At 54.7% G+C, this 15,446-nt stretch overlaps 6 protein-coding genes across 6 annotated transcripts; 3 read left to right on the top strand and 3 right to left on the bottom strand.

Annotated features, from left to right (window-relative positions):
* Positions 1 to 138: 138 nt before the first annotated feature.
* On the bottom strand, positions 139 to 944 carry GLRG_01544 (cytidine and deoxycytidylate deaminase zinc-binding region; the record flags this gene model as incomplete). Its single annotated transcript, XM_008092229.1, has 5 exons — positions 139 to 163; positions 249 to 420; positions 502 to 595; positions 700 to 786; positions 873 to 944. 5 exons carry the CDS (start codon positions 942 to 944, stop codon positions 139 to 141), a joined length of 450 nt encoding a protein of 149 aa, XP_008090420.1.
* Positions 945 to 5,495: 4,551 nt separating this feature from the next.
* GLRG_01543 (RhoGAP domain-containing protein) lies at positions 5,496 to 9,233 on the top strand (the record flags this gene model as incomplete). Its single annotated transcript, XM_008092228.1, has 4 exons — positions 5,496 to 5,867; positions 5,927 to 6,623; positions 6,681 to 8,704; positions 8,763 to 9,233. 4 exons carry the CDS (start codon positions 5,496 to 5,498, stop codon positions 9,231 to 9,233), a joined length of 3,564 nt encoding a protein of 1,187 aa, XP_008090419.1.
* Positions 9,234 to 9,451: 218 nt separating this feature from the next.
* GLRG_01542 (uncharacterized protein) lies at positions 9,452 to 9,706 on the top strand (the record flags this gene model as incomplete). The annotated part of the gene is made up of 1 exon (XM_008092227.1): positions 9,452 to 9,706. The coding sequence occupies one exon, from the start codon at positions 9,452 to 9,454 to the stop codon at positions 9,704 to 9,706; it is 255 nt and encodes an 84-aa protein (XP_008090418.1).
* Positions 9,707 to 10,449: 743 nt separating this feature from the next.
* Positions 10,450 to 11,693, bottom strand: GLRG_01541 (3-beta hydroxysteroid dehydrogenase/isomerase; the record flags this gene model as incomplete). The annotated part of the gene is made up of 2 exons (XM_008092226.1): positions 10,450 to 11,091; positions 11,205 to 11,693. 2 exons carry the CDS (start codon positions 11,691 to 11,693, stop codon positions 10,450 to 10,452), a joined length of 1,131 nt encoding a protein of 376 aa, XP_008090417.1.
* Positions 11,694 to 12,365: 672 nt separating this feature from the next.
* On the top strand, positions 12,366 to 13,916 carry GLRG_01540 (uncharacterized protein; the record flags this gene model as incomplete). The annotated part of the gene is made up of 1 exon (XM_008092225.1): positions 12,366 to 13,916. The coding sequence occupies one exon, from the start codon at positions 12,366 to 12,368 to the stop codon at positions 13,914 to 13,916; it is 1,551 nt and encodes a 516-aa protein (XP_008090416.1).
* Positions 13,917 to 14,368: 452 nt separating this feature from the next.
* On the bottom strand, positions 14,369 to 15,361 carry GLRG_01539 (HMG box protein; the record flags this gene model as incomplete). The annotated part of the gene is made up of 2 exons (XM_008092224.1): positions 14,369 to 14,773; positions 14,858 to 15,361. The coding sequence occupies 2 exons, from the start codon at positions 15,359 to 15,361 to the stop codon at positions 14,369 to 14,371; spliced, it is 909 nt and encodes a 302-aa protein (XP_008090415.1).
* Between the last annotated feature and the right edge of the window lie 85 nt (positions 15,362 to 15,446).

Below are 15,446 nucleotides of genomic sequence, written 5' to 3'. Positions count from 1 at the left end.
TGAATAGAAGCTTGCCAATGCTGCCGGCATTCAAAGTCTCTGCAGCCGACCCTTTTACAGAGCTTCTGGCCATCTCGTGATTATTCTTTACTCTGCCTCCCCCCCTCTGAAAATACCGTAACAATTGCGATAGTACATCTATTCCTCGCCAATATCCTCATTCCTGTTGAACATGGAAAAGTCAGCTTTGCCTCGCCGAGCAACTCAGTCACAGGGGGCAAAGGGTTCAGATTGCATAAGAGCCATACCAGACTTCGGGCTTCTCGGCGATGAACTTGTCCATGAGGGCCTTGCACTCGGCGCTGTCCAGAACGACAACCTCGACGCCGCGCTGCTTGAGGTACGCCTCGCCGCCGAGGAAGGTTCTGTTCTCGCCGATGACGACGCGGGAGATGCCGTAGAGAAGACAGGCGCCAGTGCCTATCGTCGTCAGTAAAGAGCTCAAAAGATAAATCATCGTAGTCTTCGTCCAAAATGGCCGGGGGGGGTCAGAAGACTTACACATATCGCAGGGGGATAGTGTCGTGTACATCGTGCTGCCCTTGTAGGCTTTGCCGGGCAGTCGACCCGAGTTGAAGAGGGCGTCGGTCTCGCCCTGTTGGGTTATGTCAGTTCCATCAGGTTTCGTGGGGATGACGATAGCATCAGAATTAAGAGAAAATAGATAGCAAAAGAAAGAAAAGGGTGAGAGCGCGTTACATGGTGGATGGCGGAACCCATTTGCACGCGGCGGTTGTGGCCGCGGCCAAGGAGCTTGCCGTCTGCGGAGACAAGGGCGGCTCCGATCTGACGGAGGGGTTGATTAGCCGGCGTTAGCTTGGGACGCTTTGGACATTGGAATTGACGGGGATTGGCTATGGCCAAAGACATACGGGAACGCCGCCCTCGGAAGCACCAGTCTTGGCCTCCTCGATTGCGATGGCGAGACCCTCTGCGTCGTTCATGGTTGCTTCGACACACCCAAGAGCCGTACAAAGTGAAGTGGGGGGCGGGGTACGGCTAGAGGCGGAAGTGTCGCGTTGAGCAAAGTTTGGAGAGACTTTTGCAGACTGATGCTTCGGGAGCACGAGTATGTTTCGACCGAGGGTGCTAGTTTTTGTTGCTGAAAAGTCCCATGTATGGATCAGAAACGATGGGGACTGGGATGGAGGCGGCACGGGTGGCTGCGGAGATAGGAGTTGACGTATGAGACGATACTGTATGGATCTCGGGATAGTTATTCTTATCGGGAACTCCACTTGGTTTGCGAAGGGCTCGCTCCGTATCATTGGGAATCGACCATTCACCTGTGGATTCAACACTACAGTCACCGTATTCGGTCTAGGGAGTCGGTTTTCTTGGACGACCCTCGAGTCTCCGTGGATTTGCAAGGCAAAATGCTCTTCGAACGCCTGACAGGTCCTAGCTCGTGCCCTTCCTTTGGAAAAGCTCGCCATTCCTGGTCGGCAGCGGACCGAGAAGACTGTAGATACAGGAGAGATTGTTGGAGGAATGCTAGGGAAGTCACACCCCACTCGTTACCGTTTCCTCAAGTCTTGTTGGCAAACTGCAGGCACTCTTCCAACTTCCGGACCTGCTGAGGTGGTCGACTATTGGTCTGCTTCCGAATATGATATACATCTGTGCCTGAAGCAAGACCAGCACAGTGAACAAGCCAATGAACAAACCGGAAGAATGTCAGAGAGAACAAGGGCAGCAGGGAGGAGCCTTCGTCGTCTTGCACTTTAATTCGGACAAGCCATGGCTGGAGCCCTTTTCTCATTTCTCCCCTTCATAATGCTCATGATGGAACCACGGCGGGAAGATGGTTATCGCCAACGTCGCCATCGCACGGCGGTCTGAAACCTGGGTGGGTTTCTTGGTTCCGTTTGTAAGGACAATATGACAACCAACACCCTTGTAGACATAGCAGACGGCTATATGCGTCGGGCGTTTTACATCCCTGCAATCGACCTTCGGCACCAGCATCTAAGGAATCCGAGATCCTCATCAGGTTTGATGTCAAGAAAAAGACCAGCACGTTACGGATTTTGCTCACTTGGACTACATTCGGTCAGTCATGGGAAAGGCCCACTCATTTATCAAGGAACTGTTCCCAAAGTCTCCATGATGAAGAATCATTCCCTGCCACAATAAAGGACAATTGGCAGCTCCAGGTGCATTCTGCCTACTCATGAGGCTCGGCGCCGGGTGATAAGCATGAAGAAGAGGCCTATAGTTGCCATCAAGGGGAAAGGGAGGGACGACAGAGTCCAGCGTAGCTCGGGAATCCTTGGTGCAAGGAACAGATAGCTACTTGCGTTTTGATGGTGCGACGAACTGTCATGGGATTCCACCCTCGAATATCACGGGTTCGCGAATAAGGCGAACGACGTTGGGCCAGCGCCCAGATAGACAGACCATCGTACCGTTCCAACCGTCTGATCATGCAAAGACCGAATACCGGACGACGGATCTGGGATTGGCACCTGTTTGGACTGTTGTCTCGGTCAAGCCATCAGATGATATTGCATGGGACCACGAGTTCAGAATAATGAGCAGACTTGCATGCAGGCAGACCACGGGCACGGTAGTGTAAGCCAGCAGAGGACAGCGACGGACGATGCAGCAGGGAAGCGCCGAGCTTGCACGAGATACAGAATAAGCTCGTCAGGTGGGGGGCGGGGATGGAGAAGCGCAGACGGGCCGAGAGGGGGAGGTATCCTGGATGAGAGAGAGAAGGCTCGTGGGGAAGATTCAGGAAAAGCTGCCAAACAAAGCTCAAAGGCCAATATCAGGGTTTCTAGCGGCTGTGAGGAGGAGGAGGATTCGCGATGAGTCGTCGGTTGCGGGTGGAGAAGGGCCGTTGGTTAGGGATCAGATGGCGATGTTACTCCAGATCAAATACTCCCGAAGCTTGCATGGGCGTTTATCTAAAGTAAACTCGTATATCAGAATTTAGGTGGGGCCGTTTCGAGATCATCCCAAGGAGGTAGAAGAGAGGACCGACCGAACTCGAGCTTCTGCCAAATAGATTCACGTGACAGTGAAGGTGATGCAAGGTCAACTTTTCAATTTCTCTAATTTTAGTTGAGAGCTTGACCATATCTTACCTAGGTAGTTCCTGTTGACGACGACGTTTGCCGACAATGGTATTCCTCCCGTGGCGGGTTGAAGGGGTGTGTGTTTTTGTGTGTGTGTCTTATGTAAGAAATGGAAAGTGACGCAAGATCTTCGAGCGAAGGTTAGCCCCGATGCTCCTTCCTTCGTCCGTCGTCCTGCTCGGCCTAGCGACCAAAAATGCTGTGAAGGGCCTCTCCCCTCCAGTCTTTGCCCGTGGGCCGTGCACGGACGTCACCCTGATTCCTTGACTGGAGCGTCAATTGGAGGGGAAAGGGCGCAAAAGTTGAGTCCACTCCTTCGTCCTGGCAGGAGCAATGCAATTCCAATGTGAGTACCTAGGTAGGTACCTATGTACATCGGTACGGCAGAGGTACCTAAGGTAGGTATCATTGGATCCCCATCATCATCACGGGTCGCTCTTCCATGTCCAGTGAGAGGGAGCAGGACTCCCTGTTCTCCCGCCGGGAAAAGAGAGGGGATGCGACAGAGGCCCCAGCACAAAGCATTGATGATGGACTGGTCGCCGCTTTGCTCGAATCCCCTCTCGTTCGAGATTGCCTGGTAGAGGCGGGGAGCCGGTACTTTGCAATTTGCACGCGGGCACATACGTGGTGGGTGGGTTTGTAATGATTCGGCAGCACCTATGGCTAGGTAACTTTGGTATGGCGGTGCAGATACCTATGGCAACCAATGATGAGATTCTCAATCCCGATGGCTTGGAATGAATTGTTTCCCCTTGTGCAGCCAGTCTCCCTCTTCGTCCGTATCCGTCGTACATAGGACCGCCGCAGAAGAGACTGAGTCTCTTTGACGCCACAAGCCAGCGTCTCTGAAGAACCCAAACAGTGCATAGAGGCGGCGATCATCAGTCTTAGCGCCTTGGAGCAGCGAGGAGTACCTAGTCTGGGTACCGGTGTATCTTAGCATAACGTACCTAGGTAAGGTACGAAATAGTCAGTGTAGGGCAAGTTGAGGGAAGGTACCTTGCGCCTTCCTTCCTGCTCTTTCTTGCTGTGCCTTACCCTTTGGGTACCTACCAAATTTACTCCCGTCCACCCCCCCTTCCCACCTCCTCTCGCTCCGCTCTGCGTTGTATCCATCCTCCTCCTCACTTTACCGCCCTCCTCCTCCACTGCCTCACCCGCTCTTATTTTTAGGGACCTTACTCCGAGAGGCACGGTAGCAGTGCATACCACTTTTCGGCCGCATCCTTTCTCTGCCCCTCCAAAGTACCTTGTCTGCGGTGCTCGGGGCGAAAGGTACCGTGAAAAAGACACCAGGAGAAGGGTTCAAAAAGTCAAAATCGAGGAAGAAGAAAAAGCCGTAGAGAGAGATTTCGCGCTGGGTTACCCCTACATCCCATCACCTTGCCCTTCGTCTCTCTTTTCAGCAATACCCAACAGCACAGCAGCCCAACTTTGGGGATCTGCCTGGGTTTTGGGTGCAGCTGGTCGAGCCCACACTAAATCTCCCTACGGCCAGCAGTGAACGCCGCTTAACAGAACCACCACCGCGCCTTCGCCCGCACTCCTTTGACCATCCTTGACCGGCCCCTTTTTTCCTCTTCTCAGCTGCTGTTGGTACTGGACTTGGACTGCGGCACTCCTTCCAAACAGAACGTTTCTAGGTTTTGCATCACATACCTAGCCTCGCCGAACTAGGTACTCTGTTGTTGTGAACTGTCTGCCTTTTGGAGTGTCATCCGATCACCCTCTCTTGTTCATCCCGCCCGCCTGTATTCCTTCGGTCGAGACGAGAAGCACTAAAAGAAAGGGGAGACAAGGAAAAAAAAAAAAAAAAAGGTGGTCGGTCGCTGGCAGCAACTCCAGCTCCTGCTCCAAACATCGCCCTGCTAGTCCGTCGTCGCTCCACTGCCACAAGCCAACAACCTAACCTCGACGACCCCGACCCAGTTTCCCCCGATCCTCCTCTCACCCTCACCCTCACCCTCGCCCTCACCCTGAACCCCGACTATTCGTACTCGACCGACTCCCAATCTCAAACCCGCTCCCGACTGCCACTTTTCACCGTCCGCCATCCTTTTTCAGCTCAGCGCCTGCGACGCGGCCAGCCGTCTCCCGCCAGTCACGCGAGTAGCTGCCCGCCGTTGCCCGACTTATTTACTATCGTCCAGCAGCACGATACCGCCGCCGTGCGACGACGACCCTTTTCTTCAATTCTCGACCCCAGTACATACATATCTCCTACCCATTCGGTACGTGACGGTCCGCCAGAAAACAAGCGGGGCAAGTCCAAGGGTCCAGCACCCTCCTGGTACCTTGTCATATTGTGGCTGACGGGCCGCTTTCCCCAATCCATTTCGCCCTACGAGCCAAGAGTCGCAATCGACCCCTACCGAGTAGAGAGAGCATCGACAAGACCAGCACTGTAACATGGCGTCGGACTACGAACACGGCGCGCCTGACGACCGCTTTCCGACCCACCCCGCTGCCTCCATGGACACCGGCTATCCTGACGATCGCGGTTGGCAGCAGCAGCAGCAGCAGCAGCAGCAGCAGAATGGAGGACGGAGAACCCCCGATAACAATTATCGCACACAGCAGCCCTCGCGTTCGCCGGGCCCCAGAACACCCGGCAGAGATGGCGACTCGAGACGGAGCGGTGAACGCAGCAGATCCAACGGAAGAGGTGGGCGGTCAGCCAGCGGCCAACAGAGAATCTGCAAAAAGTGTGGAGAGCCGCTGACCGGCCAGTTCGTGCGCGCCCTGGACGGGACCTTTCATTTGGACTGTTTCAAGTGTCGTGTAGGTGTTGGGCGTGCTCCCTGGTTACCCCTTGGCCACGCTAATCCAAACTTCTCTAGGACTGCGGTCAGATTGTAGCTTCCAAGTTCTTCCCCGTCGACGACGAGAGTGGCGAGGGACAGTACCCTCTCTGCGAGACAGACTACTTCCGCCGGCTGGGTCTGCTTTGCTACAAATGTGGCGGCGCCCTCCGAGGCTCCTACATCACTGCTCTCGACCGAAAGTATCACGTCGACCACTTCACATGCTCCCTCTGCCCCACTGTCTTCGGCGCTCAGGACAGTTACTACGAGCACGATGGCCATGTCTACTGCCATTACCACTACTCCACGCAGTTCGCGCAGAGATGCAATGGCTGCCAAACTGCGATCCTCAAGCAGTTCGTGGAGATTTACAGAAACGGCCAGAACCAACATTGGCATCCCGAGTGCTACATGATACACAAGTTTTGGAACGTTCGACTTACCCAGCCAAGCGAATCCTCCGAGATCCCTCAAGCGAACGACGACCCCGCCACTCGCGAAATTATCAGAGAGGAGGAGGAGCGCATGGAAGAGAAGGTCTATCGCATCTGGAGTGTCTTGTCGACCTTTGAGGAGTCATCCGCGGCTTGTATTTCCGACATGCTTCTTCACGTGAGCAATGGCGCCTACGTCGACGGTGTACTCGTTGCTAAGAAGTTCATCTGGCACGTTGAAATTCTGTTCAAGTCTGCTGATCGCCTCGACTACTCCATGGATCAGCTGAAGTTGAAGGGTGTGTTTCGCTCGTTTCGCCCGTCAAAAAGCTGCATTGCTAACAAATTAGAAATAGGATTGTCGTACGGACGTGAGGCCAAGCTTCTGTGCAAGAAGATAGTGTCTTTCTTCTCCCTGTTGTCCAAGACACAAGACACGGGTGCCCGGAAGCTTGGCGTCACGCAAGAGCTACTGTCTCTCGTCACAGGTCTTGCTCACTACCTCAAGCTTCTCATTCGAATTTGTTTGCAGGGAGCGCTGCGCCTCGAGAAGGAGTCTAAGAGCTCCGACGGCATTTATCAATTCCTGGATGATCTCAGCGAGCTGGATAACGTCAATCCTGACGACAACACTCTCCAGGCCATCACCGGCAACACACGACTCTCAGCAAAGGACTCGGACCATTGCGCACTGTGTAATAAATCCGTCGAGGACGAATGTGCCAAGCATTCTGATAGACGCTGGCACATCGCCTGCGTGAGCTGTTCGCGATGCACCAGGGATATCGGCCGCAAGTTGGAAGATGCCAATTACAATGCGTTCGACAAGAAGATCTACTGCAACAACTGCATCGGTGCCAACAACGAGGACATGCCGCCTTTCGAGCATGTCACCAAGCTGCAGCAATATGTTTTCCTGCTCAAGGTAGCGCTGGCGAGATTGTTGGACATCCTCCGAAGCAATGGTGCTTTGCCTCGGCAGAGCGACGACCAGAACATGGATGGGTATGGCCCGGGCGAGGGGCCCCGAACTTTGGGCTCCGGAGAACCGCCCTACCTAAACTCGGACAATCGCTCCAAATCGTACGCCGGAGATCAGCGGGAGCACAATCGCGAGTCTTCCTACGAGAACACGCTGAATGATGTTCGCCGGCTGAGGAGCACCCGTCTTGACAAGCATTTGTCGTCCAGCTTTAGAAAGGCGAGAACCTCGCGCATCATGGACGGTCCTGAGGGTCGCAGCGTCCGCCCGGGATCGGCAGGCGAGGACTTGGGACCAGCCGATGGGGACCTCCAAATTGTCGAAGATAGACGCGGCCCAAAAGACGAGGGCACGACTGATAAAATGTTCAATCACCAAGATGCCCTAACTCTCGATGACATCCCGCGAATCGTCGCCGCTGAACAGGTCAAGGAGCAACAGTATAAGCCCAACCGACAGGAGCTCTTCCGATCCCCCGCAACCGATCTCGCAGGACACCAAAGATCGCAGTCTGCAGGCAGAGACGCAGAGATCCGCATGGGTGATCCGATGCCTCAGCGGCTTGGCCGAAAGTATTTCTCAGAGCTTTCAGGACTAGAATACTTCATTGTGCGCCATCTGGCGGTATTGACCCTGGCGCCTGCTGTTGAGCAGGAGTTTTCTCTTGATGAGTTGTTGAGTTTCATCGAGCTCAGGAAGCAGCCCACCTTTTGGAAGAACCTCGGCAAGGCGTTCAAGAACGACAGGCCCAAGAACGTCAAGAAGAAGGGCATATTTGGCGTGCCGCTCGATGTCATCATTGACAAGGACGGTGCCGAATCGACAGACGGCGTGGGCCCTGGCACTCTCAAGATTCCCGCCATCATTGATGATCTTATCTCCTCGATGAGAAAGATGGACTTGTCGGTCGAGGGTGTGTTCCGAAAGAACGGAAATATCAAGAAGCTGAATGAGTTATGTGAGAGGATCGACCGCGAAGGTTGCGACAGCATCAACTTCATGGACCAGCCCGTCGTCCAGGTTGCCGCTTTGTTAAAGCGATACTTGCGCGAGCTTCCTGACCCGCTCATGACTTTCAAGCTTCAGAGACTCTGGATCGCCGTGGCCAAGATTCAAGACGACCAGAAGCGTAAACAGTACCTGCATCTCATCTGCTGCCTGCTGCCCAAGGCGCACCGGGATTGCTTGGAGATCTTGTTCTGCTTTTTGAAGTGGGCCGGGTCTTTCCACCAGATTGACGAAGAAGCTGGATCCAGAATGGACATCAAGAACCTGGCAACAGTCATTGCGCCTAACATTCTTTATAACAGCAACAAAGCGCCTGCGCTGGACAGCGATCCTATGTTTGCCATTGTGGCTGTGAACGACATGATCACCTCTATTGAAGAGATGTGCTTGGTGAGCAGATTAGTTTGGGATTTATCTTTGATCCCATGTGGCTAACCTTATTTCACAGGTCCCTGACGAGCTTATGGACTTGGTCAACGATCCATTTGTCTTTGGCAATACTGCCGACCTCACCACCAAGGACATTCTCAAGCGTTACCAAGACCGCATGGGCCAGAAATCGGGGCTTAGCGGTGAAGTCAGCGAGGTGTTTAACAGGCCCGACAACTCGACTCGGCCACCGCCCCGAAGAGTTGAGACAGACCCTGCTCTGTGGCAAAAGCAGGAAAGCAGTGTCCGCCCCGTGCAGGATCCGCCCATGCCCTTGCCCCCTTTCAACCCAGTCAACCCTGGCACTTCACCCCAGAGATGGCGAACACCGCAAGAAGAAAACGGTAACCCGTCTGCCTATGGCGGGGGAGCACAATTCGAGCATTCCGATACCGAGGGCCCTAGTGAGGCGCAGAAGAGAGAGTGGCGCCAATCTGGTGGAGTTTGGGGAAGACAGAACAACGGTGTTGGTGTTGGCGGAAATTTGTAATCTGGCCATGCAACACACGAAGATGGCAGGCCTGCACACGCATTACAGAGTGGCCTGTTATCCGGTTCGCATTACTTACTGCGCATTCTATCAGAACCTGCGTTTTAGGGGTTCAAGAGTCACATATCCATGCATTGTTGGCGGCGTTTCCGACCGTTTTTCATCAAAAGGACAAAAAGATTTCCTTATCGTTCGACTTCTACTCACGACAAGGCGGCATGAATGATTTTTTTTTTCTTTTCTTGCAGAGAGCTTGGGCCTCTTTTATTTTTCTTCGAAAAGAAATCCCCTTTCTAACCCCCTTTTTTTTGGCTTCTCTGAGAGTAAAGCACCGGATCAGCGCAGAACTAGATTTCTGCGGTTTGCCGGTGTTCTTTCACACGACTTTACCCTGCCATATTTCAGGAAGGGGTGGAGGGGCACCAGGGTTGGAGGGATTGGTTTGGCTTCGGTTTGGCTGGCTTGGAGTATAGGCCCCAGGGGCTTGCCAACTTGTCGATGGGCAGTGTTGCTTGATTGACTGTCTCGAGCTAGACAGCAAGCCTTGACATCTTGGCTTTGCGCGCGAGACCCGCTATAGCTTCGCTTGTTTGTTGGAATGGAGAGGATGTCGGATTACATTGTGGGAGGATCTCAGAAAGTGAGAGAGTGGGAGAGCGTCAAAGAGCGCGCCATGTTTGCGCGCATATGGGAGGGTTGTTGCGAAGGTGGAGGGGGTGGAAAACAAAAGCCGCCTGTTCTCTCTGCCTTAACTTTTGCATGTCGCAGCAGTGAGCGACAGTCTTTTTTCTTCTTCAAGTAGCAACGCATGGGGTAAAGACAACCCCAAACCAGCCAGATAGCTCACAAATGCGAACTGGGCAGACGGATTGTTGTTGCCTGCAGGTTCCCCTCCAGTAAGGTACGAGGTTCCAGGTATGTCGTGCTTATGTGTTTTCACGTGTCCTCGTTCTCATTTGTGTGTGTTTGTTTTCATGTTTCCACTTGTCAATTACAATAGCATTGCAATGTAAAAGTTCATTGCGGTTTGTAGCTTGTTTCTTTTGCCCAGGTCATGGCCATGTCGAGACCCCATTATTAAGTCCCTCCTACACTGAGGGTATGAATGTATATATACGGAAATCAACACACTTTTCATTTGAACCGCCATGCCTGCCGCTCATCGCGAGAGTATCCTGTGCTCCCACCTTCTTCCATTCATCATGGTTCATCTCATTCATGCCTTGATACCGACCTTGCCGGCCTTCTCCTGGTCCAGGAACCACTGCACGCCTCTTTTAATGCCGTCGTCGAGGCTAACAATGGGGCGGTAGCCGAGCAGGCGCTTGGCCTTGCTGATGTTGTAGTAGCGTGTCATGCAACTGTAAATATTGCGCTGGCGGTTGAACGTGGGAGGCTTCCCGATGATGCTGCAGAAGACCTCAGAGCAGAAGCCCAAAACGGCGCCGATCTCGCGGGGGATGGTCCAGACGTGGCTCGTGCCTTTGTCGGATCCCGCGGCGCGCCAGATGGCGCGCGTGAAGTCCCAAAAGTAGATGGGGCTGTCGTTGGTGACGAGGAAGGCCTCGCCGTCAACCTTTTCGTGGTCGAGGGGGGCGGTGGAGGCGCCGGCGGTGGCGAGAAGCATGCGCGCCGCGAGCAGGTGGGCGTGGGCGACGTTGCCGACGTAGGTGAAGTCGAAGAGGTTGTCGTTGTCGCCGAGCTGGAAGCCCGTTTTACCCTCACGGTAGATCTTGACCATCTGGTGCGTGACCATGGTGTCGCCCTCGCCGAAGATGCCCGCAGGGCGGATGGAGCATGTAACGAGGGGGTAAGGGTCTTGGCGGTTCGCATTGAGGACCAGTTCTTCTGCGGCAGCCTAGGAGAGAAGCACGTCAAGTCAGCCTGTTGCGCTCAGTTGCAAGAGAGCGCTATGCGGCAATGGGAAGGCACCAAAGGAGGGGGAAGGGTGTGTGTTTGGTGGGCGCATACCTTGGTCTCGGAGTAGTACTCGGTCTGCAGCTCGCCGCGGATAACGGGCCACCGCTCGTCGGCGTTGATGAGGTCGCTCGTGTTGTCGCTGATGATGCTGGCGGAAGATGTGTAAACGAGGGCCTTGACGGAGCAGGCCTGGCACGCGGCGACGACGGAGGCGGTGCCGTCGATATTGACCTTGCGAAAGAGGTCCTTGGCGACGGGGCCGTCGCCCTGGGCGGCAGGGGAGGCGGTGTGGATGACGATGTCGGGCTTAGTGTTCTCGAGGATGGACTTCATCCTGTCAGCGTCGGTAATGTCGGCCTCATGATAGTTGGCTTTGGGGTGTCGGTTGTGGCCGCAGCGAAGATCGATTACGTCGACTGACGTGACGGCCCAGCGATCGCCGGCGAGGAGCTGGTTGACAACATGATGGCCCAGGAAGCCGTTGCCGCCGATGACGAGAACCTTTCCCAGGTTGGGGGTCGCGGACTTCTTCTCGGACATGGCTGCTGTATCTGAGGTCGTCGACCAAGAGAATTCGATGAGAGAATTCGCCGGGGGTCGGGGACGAAGGGGTATCACGGGTCAGGGAGAAGAGAAGAAGTTGGGGAAAGGAGCAAGTCAATTGGTGGTTTGTGTCTGGTCCCCTGAAGCAGTGAGATTCTGGGGTAAGGACACACGCATTCGCAGAACAACAGATGGGCCGGCCAATCGTTCAAAATTGCCCATTGACAGCTTGAGTATCCGTACTAAGTACTGAGTACGGGTCTCTAGGGCCAAAGGGTGTCATCTTCGGTGGTACAGCTACATTGGAGCTTTTCAGCACGCCAATTAGCTTTAGGCTGCAGGCTAGAACTAACGCCCCAGTCTCGCTCTTCTGATGATTAGACATGTGCCCCGCTTCAACGTGCACTGACTTCGCGACTTCCACGGTCCTCAGTTGCGCGTTCTTGGAACTTGCAACTTTACATTCATCTTTTAACCTGACATTCCTCAGCACCTGCATCTCACGCCTTTATCTTTATCCTCTTCTTTCTCTCTTCAATGCAATTATCTTACTTGAAGACTCTGACGTTTTGTTACTGTCATAATCGCGTTTGCTATCCATCATTAATGTGCACCCTGGCGCCTGTCCTTTGAGATGACCGCGCTTGTGAAAATCGCTGGGAGGTCGTCATGGAGACAACTGCCAACGTTGAGATCTTGGTGCATGTCACAGCACCGTGCAGGACCGTCGATGATGCGCGCTACCGGGCCCTGGCACAGGCATATCTCGACTTTAACCCAACAAGCCAGACCAAGATCATAAGCGGACCTTCACCCAGTATTGCAAAAGAAGTCATTCCAAGCTCACAGGTTGAGCTGCCGGAATTGCCTGCTTGGTCTAATGCACCACCACCGATCCTTAGTAGTGATGCAACCCGGCCTGCCACCTCTTCACCATCGCGGCCACCGTCGCCACCTCCACCAATATCGTTTGGATCATTTGGCTCTTTTCGTTCGCAGGAGCTGTCATTCAGAAATGTTTTGGACAACAGGAACTCACCAGGCCTGGCTCGGCCACTTATACCCAGAGACATAGTACCCTCGTCCCTACCAGAGCCAGAGCCGCAACAGACCCAGAGCAGTTGGCAGGCTCCTCCGAGTACCATTGGCGATTCCCAACCTTTGAATACCGTCAGTCTCCCAGAGTTCTCATCTCCTAGCCGGTTATTCGAGCACCTGGCTTGCCAGTTTGACAGCCAAGCCGCCGGGGTATCTCCACAAGATTCGGGAATCCAGCAAGCCCGAACGCCGGCACCAGCTCCAGAGGAAGAAGAGGATGAAGATGAGGACGAAGGCCAAGTTGCCCTCGTAGCATCAAGCTTTTGGCCTCCAGCCGACAACGAAGCGACCACGAGCCCTGCATATTCGGCAGAGAAGGTGGTCGAAAGGACACCATTTGCTGCATTTAAGCGGCCACTTTTACCCAGCTCGCCCTTCGAGCAGGTCATACAAGATACGCCATGTCAGCCTTCAAAAAAAAGGAGACTGCCTTTATCACCGACACGAGCCGGTTCTGAGCCTCCTCTTTCGTCAAAGCGGCACAGAAGATCTGCGCCCATCTCTGAGTCAAGGTCGGTCATAACCAGAAGCTCATCAGACGTTGGAACCGTTCTTACAGATTTATACCGCCCTGTACGCCCCCCAAACGAGCGGCACCTGAATTACCTCGATCGCCTCGAAATCCATCCAGCCGGACCTCCCGTCGGGACCACTGACTTGACACCTGACGACCTCCTTACGCCCAAACTTCGGGAACTAGCCCGTCAGCTGAACATCTCAAAGCGCTACGCGCCCATCGTGCAGGAGCGGGAACTTCGACCCTTCGAGCGAGGCCATTGGCAGCTTGATTGGACCAGGTGGCGGCCCACGCTACGCGAACGCGCGTGGCACTTCCTCACGGACTACATCCTCGAGGGGTTCGCTGGCTGGGGCGTCTGGTGCAAGCGCGCCGAGGACTGGACCGGGCTGCGGGTCTACTGCTGGGGCCACATCGCGGGTCACGTTTACCTGGCTCTGTATCTGGCGAGCGAGAGGGCTTTGAAGAAGGACGTGGCGCGTTGGGTGGACGGCGCAGGCGAGGTTGTCGTCATCACCCACGGGCATGGTAATTCCGAGTCCGGGGAGAGCATGGACGACGGCCCGGACGACGTGACGCGAGATGGGAGAGAAAAAGTAGCATGACAGGCAGACAGATCTCTTGCACGTTTTCCGAGTTAGCGAGGCGTTTGGGTCGCACAGCACATGAGCGTCGCATCAAGTTTGGGATGTTTTGTACACGGCGGCGCAAACACTGCGATTAGCATAGCATCACTCAGGAGTCCTGTATTGCTTCAGAACTTTGCATACAAGGGGCAGGCTGGATAATCCACTTTGTGCGCCAGACGCTTCTGTCTCACATTGGTATTTGAAATTCAACCTTGGAACAAGCGGTCGATCCTTTCCGGCGATCCTATACTCTCCGTACAAGGCCAGGACACAGAAAAACATTAGGCCCGTCACCTCTTTCTTCGTCTACATCTCCTCTTTGTACACAGTCGGTCGTTACTTGCCAGATTCGATCAAGTTCATAGCTTCTGTTTGCCTATAACAACTTGACGCCCTTCCGGGAGAGCAGATCCTACGAAACTGCCCATTTACTGGGAGGTCTCGCGGCGCCGAACGACGTGTCCCAGTACATCGAGCGCATCGCGCTCGTACCGTTCTCTATCCGCCTTGCTCAAATCCCTGTACGCGCCCTTCTCGGACTCTGAGAGGTCCCTCCACTCTTTGGATATCCGGCTGCTGACTTCGGGCACTAGCGAGCCGGCATAATCTCCGCTGGCCCAACGGGCCTTGATGAAGAGCGCGTAGGGTGTCACCGGCTGCGTAGGCAGGCGGTCGTCACGGATGGGCGCAGGGGTCAAGCGCCCACTGGCCTTGCGGAGACGGAGGCGCGCGCGGTTCGCCGCGGCTATATCCTGCGGCGTGTGTGACTCTACCCACGCCTTGTAGGTGGCATTGTTGACGAGCTTATTCTCGTCGGCCTTTTCCTGGAGACGCTGTGATTCGAGAGAAAGTATTAGTGTCAGCTCTCTGGCAACTTTCATGGGAGAGATCCGAGGTGAGGGAGCTTGGGAGCTTACCTGGAGCTCGTACGAGGACAAGTTCTTGAACAACTCGCCGCTCTCCTTGACCCGCATCATCATCTCGGTTGACGACTTCACATCCTTGGTCGCCTCTGCTGTGTAGACCAGCCACTTGTTGGTCGGCAGCCTCTTGGGATCCGGCAGCAGCGCGAGCTTTTTCCACTTCTTCACGTCGAGCTTCTGCTTCTCCTCGGGTGTGAGCACCTTGACCGGCTTCTTTAGCACGGGCTTCTTCTCCTTCTTTGGCTTCGTCGCCGCCTTCTCCTTGGTCTTGGTCTTGGCTGTGGCCTTCTTCTTCGGCGCTGCGCCGTCTTTAGCCTCGGTGCTCTTCTTCGTCTTCGCGGTCGTTGAGGAAGCCTTGGCAGCGGGAATACGTGCCCACTGCGAGGTCGAAAAGCCGCGGCGCGCAGCGCGCACGACGGGTTGAGCCCGCAGGCCAACCAATGGCGCCGCGCGGAGGAACAGGCGCTGCTTGGCTGCTTGGCCAATAGCTGTCAACATCTTGAGAGTGTTTGTGGGTGGGAGTTATGTTCTGTTGAGCTTTCCTATCAGGGCAGTTATAGTGGCGATGCAGTGCAAGGCGGTT

Source organism: Colletotrichum graminicola, assembly GCF_000149035.1.
Source record: "Colletotrichum graminicola M1.001 genomic scaffold supercont1.4, whole genome shotgun sequence".
NCBI lineage: Eukaryota > Fungi > Ascomycota > Sordariomycetes > Glomerellales > Glomerellaceae > Colletotrichum > Colletotrichum graminicola.
The sequence above is the reverse complement of the archived record's forward strand: the minus strand, read 5'-3'. Positions and strand labels throughout refer to the sequence as shown.